Consider the following 8,749-nt stretch of genomic DNA (forward strand, 5'->3'; position numbering starts at 1 on the left):
GGAGGCTGAGGCAGGAGAATCGCTTGAACCCGGGAGGTGGAGGTTGCAGTGAGCCGAGATCGCGCCACTGCACTCCAGCCTGGGTGACAAAGCAAGACTCTGTCTCAAAAAAAAAAAAAAAAAAAGAAAAAAATGTATTTGGTTATTTTAAAAAGCGAGGCTCTGACCCAGGCCACAGCGGGGATGCACCTTGAGGACGTCACACTCAGTGAGAGACGCCAGACACAGAAGGCCACGCAGTGTGTGGTCCTGTTTATATGAAATGTCAGGACAGGCAGGTCCACAGAGACAGCTGGGTCCTGGGGGCTGGGGTGGGGGATGGATCGGGGTGACGCAGGATGGGGACCAGGTTTCCTTTTGAGGTGATGAGAATGGTCTGAAGCTGGGCACAGTGACTCATGCCTGTCATCCCAGCACTTTGGGAGGCAGAGGCAGGCGGATCACCTGAGGTCAGGAGTTCAAGACCACCCTGACCAACATGGAGAAACCCCATCTCTACTAAAAATACAAAAAATTAGCCAGGTGTGGTGGCGCATGCCTGTAATCCCAGCTACTCGGGAGGCTGAGGCAGGAGAATCGCCGGAGCCCGGGAGGGAGAGGCTGCAGCGAGCCAAGATCGCACCACTACACTCCAGCCTGGTCACAGAGCAAGACCCTGTCTCAAAAAACAAACAAGATAAAGGTCTGGCCGGGCACACTGATTCACACCTCTAATCCCAGCACTTTGGGAGGCTGAGGCAAATAGATCACCTGAGGTCAGAAGTTCGAGACCAGCCTGGCCAACATGGTGAAACCCCATCTCTACTAAAAAAACACAAAAATTAGCCAGGCGTGGTAGGTGCCTATAATCCCAGTTACTCAGGAAGCTGAGGCAGGAGAATCGCTTGAACCCAGGAGGCAGAGGTTGCAGTGAGCCAAAATCACACCACTGTACTCCAGCCTGGGGGATAGAGTGAAACTCAGTCTCAAAAAAACAAACAAACAAACAAAAAAAGGATAAAGGTCTGAGGTTAGCTGTGGTGGTGGCTGCACAGCACGGTGAGTTACACGAAGCCTCTGGACCGTGTGGGCTGTGCACTCTCAGTGGGTTAGTTCTGTGGTCTGTGAACTCTATCCCAATAAAACTGTTACCAAAAACAGGAAACACAGACAAACGGGACAGCAGGATGAGGAGTACGCCCTGGAGGGCCCCTGTGGCATGAAGCGGGTGCTGTGTGCACTGCAGCCATGCGGTGACAACGGCGGTCCCTGGGGAGAGACTCAGGAAGGGACGAGAGAAAAGATCTGGTCCACTGCATCCCTCCAGGAGGGCCTCCTAGTTCCTGCAACAGCCCCAGCGCAAGCAGACGCAGAGGCACGCACCGGGGTGGCTGTGGGGCCTTTGCCAGGAACGTCACCAAGACCCCGCCGTCAGTGAGGACACTGACACACGGAGGTGTGGAGTCAGAGCCTGAACCCAGGTGCCCCCCGCCAACCCTGGCCGTGTCTACTCTGAACTGTGGGGCTGAATCACAGGGAGCAGAGAGAGGGACCCTGGGATGTTACTAAATCAGAGGGTGGGCTGCGTTCGGAAGGCAGCGGCCACCAGTGATACAAGCAGCTAGCTGAGGACAGTAGCCTCCAGTGAAAGAGACGACTCACTGAGAACGGCCATCCTCAGTTGAAGGAGGAGCCCCCTGAAAACACAGGTGCTAATGACAGCCTGACTGCAGGTGGGAGCCAAGTGCAAGGTTCAAAAAACCAGGGGATGCTGCTGATGGAGAGGAGACGGGCCGGTGGGTGGCTGGTCGGGGTAACATCTCATCCATCTCATCCGCGTCACCCGCTCACTCGGGCGGGACACTCACCTTCTCCACGTGTAGGGCCAGCTTCACACCGTTGTGCAGCCAGGACAGGGCCACAATGGGGTCCCCCTCCACCAGGCTGCCCACCGAGCTCTCCCAGCTATTGGCCAGGTGGTCCGCCATGCTCCAACACTTGATCTGCCCGTCGGCGTCTGCTGACAGGAGCCGGGAGCCTGAGGGCAAGAAGCCATCATTGGGAACCTTCCAGGGATGGGCAGAGCGCCCGGGGGAGCCAGCCCGGTGGAGAGGTCTCGGCCCAGGTAGGGCAGAGCGGCAGGTGGCATGAGGCGCACTCCAGAGACGCCCTGAGACACCCTGAACAAGAATGATTCAGGGCACTGCGGGAAGAGCAGCACCCGCAAAGCCGCAGACCAGGGGCTCCAGACCCAGCGCCGGACTCCAGACTGACTGGGGAACACGAGCCCCCTGCTCCGGGATCCGGGTCGCCACCCCCAGCCACGTGGGACCGGGGCCTCACCTGACTGATCCCACTCCAGGCAGGTGATGGCCTCGCGGTGCTCTGAGGGGATGGAGTGCAGGTCCCAGGGGTGCTCCGTGTCCAGGATGTGGATCATACGGGTCAGATCTGTGGGGACAGGACATGGTCAACACGGCCTGGCGCCATGGCCTGGAGGCGAGGACGATGACCCCGGGCAGGCTCCAGGGAAGCCAGTGCGTGTCCCACCCCGGGGAGGTCACAGAGCTGCTGTCAGTCGGGTCGACAGCTCAGGGAACGGGCTGTCCCCCCGCAGGAACTGAGCAGGCCCGTGAGGCGCCACGACCGCGTCTTTAAAACCAGATTAGAAGAAAATGACCCCAAAACATGAACAGTGGGAGCCTCTCCACAGCAGGTAATGGGGGCCTTTTATCGCCCTGATTTGATTCCAATTTTCTGTGGTTTTCTAATTTTCTCTAATGACCACCTATTATGAGTGCCTATTACTCGAACAATGGAGAGAAAATGGGCACAGCCACCACGTACCTTTCAAAAACCAAACAGTGACACATGCTGTCTGGAAAACTGGGGCACGTGTCTCCAACAAGCCTCCGTCAACCACCGCCCCAGCCCCACTCGATCCCGCACACGGGGCGATCTCATGTCTCCCGGCCCCAGGTTTGGGGAGCACTGAATCCACCCTCTGTACCCCCAGAAGGCTGAGGCTCTCACCCAAGTTACAGAGGAGGGCTGGGGAAGAGTGAGGGGAGGCCTGAGAGACCGAGTCCCCGCATGGCAGCGTGCCGGGCACCTGGGGAACAGGGCAGGACACCGTGCGGCCGGGAGGGGAAGCGGGTGGCGGGGGGGACACACCCTGGTCGTCGCTGCGTAGGTCCATGGTGAAGGCGATGAGATTTCGGCATGACCAGGCGCAGGCCAGGGGCACCGACGGGCAGTGGGTGCTCTTGGACCATTTCTCCCACTCACAGACGTAGGCCAAGTCCATCATCCCACCTGCCGCTGGCCGCCGCAAGTCACACATGAGGGCAGTCACCAGCTCCTGCGAGAGGGAGGTGTGGCGGGTCAGCTATGTTGGCTGAGCACCCAGGGCATGCCAGGCCGGAAGTGGGTAAACGATGGAGGCCTGCGGTGGAGGGAACGGCCGATGCAAAGGCCCAGAAGCCAGACAGAGCCTGGGCGTTCCCGGCTGTCCATGTGGCTGGGGCCGAGGGGGAACGTGGAGAGGTCAGGGCCAGTCCTGGGCTGGTGGGCTTCTACCTTCAGCAAGGTGGGAGCCCGGGAGGGCTGGGACCTATTTGGGTTTCACCAGGACCCCTCTGGCTGTCTGGGGAAGGGACCATGGGGGCCAACGACACAGCTGACAGATGCGGCGGAGGGTCTGCACTGGCCCAGGTGAGTGATGATGGGGGCGGCAGGCGGACCCTGGGTCCCTCCCGAAGGAAGAACCCACAGACAGGCAAGCAGTAGGGTGGTTCCCTGTGGCCAAGGCGGGGCAGGCGTGCTGGGGCTAAGGGGCTTGCTGAGTGTGACAGGGAATGCCTGTGGCCCAGGCGGGGGCTGAGTGTGACAGGGAACAGAGGGAGCATTTCCTCGGGGTTTTCTAAGCACCTGACATCTGGACAGGCTGTTTTGCTTCAGAGGCAAAAGCCCAGTGAAACTGGAATGACCACCAGCCCCATTTTCCTCAAGCCCTAACTCCAGCCCCCTACTTCTTCAGGGTCTGCCCCAGACCCCCAAGGATCCGCCGCAAGCCCCTAAAAGTCTTTCAGCCCCGCCGCTGATACCCTTTGCTTCCCACACTTCAATTCACCCCTTGAGCCTACGGCCTCACCCGAAATTCTCAGGCTTCACCTTAGGGGTCCCATGTATTCTCCAGGTCCAGCCTCCAATGCCCTTAGCTCTCCAGGCCTCACCCCTAAGACTCCCCAGTCCCCAGGCTCCACTCCGGGGACCCCATGTACTCTCCAGGACCTTCCCCTACCGCCTCCAAACACCAGGCTTCATCCTAGGGACCCATAGCCTCTCCCGGCCCCGCCCCCATAACCCCAAATCTCCAGGTTCCACCCTAGGGACCCCAGAACCTCTCCAGGTCCTGCCCCTATAACCCCAACTACCAGGCTTCATCCCAGGGACGCCTCAGCCTCTCTAGGAACCGCCCCTATAACCCCCGATCTCCAGAGACCCTATACCCTCTCCAGACCCCTATAAATCCGCAGTCCCCAGTCTCCACCCCAGGGACCCTATTCCCTCTCCAGGCCCCGTACCGATAACCCCCAGTCTCCAGGCCCTGCCTCTACAGACCCCCAGTCCCCAGGCTCCACCCCAGGGACCCTATTCCCTCTCCAGGCTCCCCCACCCACAATCCAACCAAGCGCCTTCAACCCCGCCCCAAACTCTCCTTAGGCCCCGCCCCGACCCCCGCCCCGCGGGCCTCAGACCTCCCGCGAGTTTCCGCCGCAAACCCGGAGCCCCGGGCCGCCTACCCAGCAGCCTTTGCTCCCGGCCACGCCCCCTGACCCCGCAGGCCCCGCCACGCCCGCGCCGCGTTCCCTGGGGTCCAGTGACACGGTAAGGGGTCCGTCCGCCCTCACCGGGCCCCCGCAGCCCTGCACTCACCTGGCCGGCCCGTGCACCAAGCCCAGCGGGCGTCCGCTATGCGAACTTCCCTAGCGCCTCGGCTCCGGCGCGGCCATCTTCCCCGGCACCAACCGGTCGCCTGAGGCGCGCCGCCGCCTCCCAAAGACTTCTGGGAGGGCGGTGCGGCTCAGGCTCCGCCCCGCTTCCGGGGATATTTGCATACGAGCATTTCCAGTAATTCCCAGCAGCCACCGTAGCTATATTTGGTAGAATAACGAGCAGTTTCTCAACTCCAGTTAATAACTGCGTTAGTTGCGTGACACATTGGACTGATACAAATAGAGGTTGAATCTCTAGAGCAGTGGAGAAAAGTCGCCCTATGTGAACAGAAATTTTCTCCGGGGACTATAAATAGCTGGTGGTAGAGCCTGTGAGTGGTGCTCGCTTCGGCAGCACATATACTAAAATTGGAACGATACAGAGAAGATTAGCATGGCCCCTGCGCAAGGATGACACGCAAATTCGTGAAGCGTTCCATATTTTTTTCCTTTATTTCTTCCCCCCAAGACAGAGTCTCGCGCTGTTGCCCAGGCTGGAATGCAATGGCGCGATCTTGGCTCGTTGTAACCTCCGCCTCCTGGGTTCAAGCAATCCTCCTGCCTCAGCCTCCCGAGTAACTGGGATTACAGGCGCCCGCCACCACGCCCGGCTAATTTTTGTATTTTTGGTATAAACGGGGTTTCACCACGTTGGCCAGGATGGTCTCGATCTCCTGACCTCGTGATCCGCCCGTCTCGGCCTCCCAGAGTGCTGGGATTAAAAGCGTGAGCCCCCTTGCCCAGGCTTTCTTCCATTTTCTTTCTTTTTTTTTTTTTTAATTAATTTATTTATTTTTATTATACTTTAAGTTCTGGGGTACATGTGCATAACGTGCAGGTTTGTTACATATGTATACTTGTGCCATGTTGGCGTGCTGCACCCATCAACTCGTCAGCACCCATCAACTTGTCATTTACATCAGGTATAACTCCCAATGCAGTCCCTCCCCCTCTTCCATTTTCTAATGTTCAAGAGTGGGGAAACTGAGGCTCCTGTAAGCGAAGTCACGGACCCAGTTGAGTATTCCTACTTCCAACCCCATTCCCACCTCCTTCTCCAAAAGCCAGTTTAATGCAATGGATGTTGTGCTCTTCCGTTTTTATTTTTTTTGTTTTTGAGACAGGATTTCGCTCTGTGGCCCAGGCTGGAGTGCAGTAGCGTGATCTTGGCTCACTGCAACCTCCGCCTTCCAGGCTCAAGCGATTCTCCTACCTCAGCCTCCCGAGTAGCTGGCACTGCAGGTGCGCACCACCACGCCCAACTAATTCTTGTATTTTTAGTAGAGACAGGGTTTCACTATGTTGGCCAGAATGGTCTCAATCTCTTGACCTCGTGATCTGCCTGCCTCAGTCTCCCGAAGTGCTGGGATTACAGGCGTGAGCCACTGCGCCTGGCCTGTTTTTTAAAAATTTAATAGAGATGGGGTCTCACTATGTTGCCCAGGCTGATCTCAAACTCCATCTCTCAAGTTGTCCTGCCACCCTGGTCTCCCAAAGTGCTGGGATTATAGGCGTGAGCCACCGCAGCCTCACTGCATGATTTTTGCAAGAATTCTGCAAATATAAAACTGTTCTAAAATTACAAGTTAACAATCGCCCAAATATGAGTCTTTTTTCTGGATCAGGGTTCAGTTCCCCAAGAGGGCCACACAGTGACCTTACAGAAAATCCCCATTCCCAGGCAGCAGGGAGGGGTTTAGCGTTCTCAGGGGCCCAGGTGTGGTGGCGCACACCTGTAATCCCAGAACTTTGGGAAGACGAGGTCGGAGGACAGCTTGAGTTCGAGACCAGCCTGGAAAACATAGCCAGACCCCCATCTCTACAAAAAAATTAAAAATTAGTGGGGCTGGGGAGGGGGAGCGCTGGGCGAGGTGGCTGTAATCCCTGAACTTTGGGAGGCTGAGGCAGGCGGATCACCTGAGAACAGGAGTTCGACGCCAGTCTGGCCAACATTGTGAAACCCCATCTCTACTAAAAATACAAAAAAAAATTAGCTGGGCATGGTGACACATGCCTGTAGTCCCAGCTACTTGGGAGGCTGAGGCAGGAGAATCACTTGAACCCAGGAGGTGGAGGTTGCACTGAGCTGAGATCGCACCACTGCGCTCCAGCCTGGGCCACAGAGCCAAATAGCCAGGTGGGGTGATGCACACTTGTAGGCCCAGTTACTCGGGAGGCAAAAGTGGGAGAATCACTTGAGTCCTGGAGGTCGAGGCTGCAGTGAGCTGGGATCGCTCCACTCCGCTTCAGCCAGGGCAACAGAGCCAGACCCTTTCTAAAAAAAAATAAACAAACAAAAGGCCGGGTGTGTTGGCTCATGCCTGTAATCCCAGCACTTTGGGAGGCCTAGGTGGGCAGATCATGAGGTCAGGAGATCAAGACCATCCTGGCTAACATGATGAAACTCTGTCTCTACTAAAAAATATACAAAATTAGCCCGGCGTGGTGGCGGGCGCCTGTAGTCCCAGCTACTCCAGAGGCTGAGGCAGGAGAATGGCACGAACCCAGGAGGCGGAGCTTGCAGTGAGCTGAGATCTCGCCACTGCACTCCAGCCTGGGCGACAGAGCGAGACACCGTCTCAAAAAAAAAAAAAAACAAGTGGTTGAACTCAGAATGTGACCTTATTTGAAAACAGGGTCTTTCCAGAGGTAATCAGGTTAAAAGGAGGTGATTAGCGTGGGCCTAACTCAATGACGGGGGTGATCGAGAGGGATATTTGGGCACAGACACATGAGGGAAGGACAATGTCAAGACAAGACATAACACACAGGGAAAATGGCCACTTGGAGACGAGACCGCAGCAATGTGGCCACAAGCCATGGACACACGAAGTCCCCAGAAACCAGTAGAGGCAGGAAGGCTCCTCCCCTCGAGACTCCGGAGGGAGCACTGCCCTGTAGACACCTTCACCTCAGGCTTCTACCTCCAGCACTGTGAGAGGGCAGAGTTCCCTTTTGTTTTTCTTTGACATAGGGTCTTCCTCCGTACCTGGGCTGAAGTGCAGCGGCACAGTCTCAGCTCACTGCAGCCTCAGTCTCCCAGACTCAAGTGATCCTCCCACCTCAGCCTCCCAAGTAGCTGGGACTACAGGCACACACCACACCCTGCTAATTTTTTTTTGTGTGTGTGACAGAGTTTTGCTCTTGTTGCCCAGGCTGGAGTGCAATGGTGTGATCTCAGCTCACTGCAGCCTCCACCTCCTGGGTTCAAGCGATTCTCCTGCCTCAGCCTCCTGAGCAGCTGGCATTACACGCTCACGCCACCACGCCCGGTTAATTTTGCATTTTTAGTAGAGAAGGAGTTTCTCCATGTTGGTCGGGGTGCTCTTGAACTCCTGACCTCGTGATCCACCCGCCTCGGTGTCCCCGAAGTGCTGGGATTACAGGTGTGAGCCACTGCACCCGGCCAACCCTGCTAATTTCTCTCATGTTTTGTAGAGACAGGGTCTTGCTATGTTACCCTGGCTGGTTTCAAACTCCTGGGCTCAAGCGATCCTCCTGCCTTGGCCTCCCAAGGTGCTGGGATCACAGGCGTGAGCGACTCGCTGGCCTTCTGTTGTTTCAAGCCCCCTGTGTGATACCCTCCATTACAGGGGCCCCAAGGCACTCATACGAGCCACTCACCCAAGGTCACACGGCAGGCGTGTGGCAGAAACGGGATTTGAACCCAGGCATCTGAGGGCGGAGGAGCTAGGGAGGCACCTGCAGCCCTTGGTGGCCAGGACCTACTGAGCGCCCGGCCCAGTCCCGAAGAAAAACTCGCACACCCCGAG

The 8,749-nt window shown here is 57.2% G+C and overlaps 1 protein-coding gene across 1 annotated transcript in view; it reads right to left on the minus strand.

Moving 5' to 3' along the window:
* The window catches only part of MED16 (mediator complex subunit 16), a 22,366-nt gene extending 17,293 nt beyond the window's left edge, over window positions 1-5,073 (minus strand). The window contains exons 1-4 of the mRNA XM_011971215.1: window positions 4,918-5,073; window positions 3,154-3,340; window positions 2,323-2,430; window positions 1,848-2,017 (exon numbers count right to left, since the gene is read on the minus strand). Of these exons, the coding sequence (XP_011826605.1) occupies window positions 1,848-2,017; window positions 2,323-2,430; window positions 3,154-3,322 (447 nt within the window). The 5' untranslated portion in view covers window positions 3,323-3,340; window positions 4,918-5,073. The remainder of the gene's footprint in view (window positions 1-1,847; window positions 2,018-2,322; window positions 2,431-3,153; window positions 3,341-4,917) is intronic.
* Window positions 5,074-8,749: the final 3,676 nt, after the last annotated feature.

Source organism: Mandrillus leucophaeus, unplaced genomic scaffold, assembly GCF_000951045.1.
Source record: "Mandrillus leucophaeus isolate KB7577 unplaced genomic scaffold, Mleu.le_1.0 Scaffold990, whole genome shotgun sequence".
In the NCBI taxonomy this organism is placed as follows: domain Eukaryota; kingdom Metazoa; phylum Chordata; class Mammalia; order Primates; family Cercopithecidae; genus Mandrillus; species Mandrillus leucophaeus.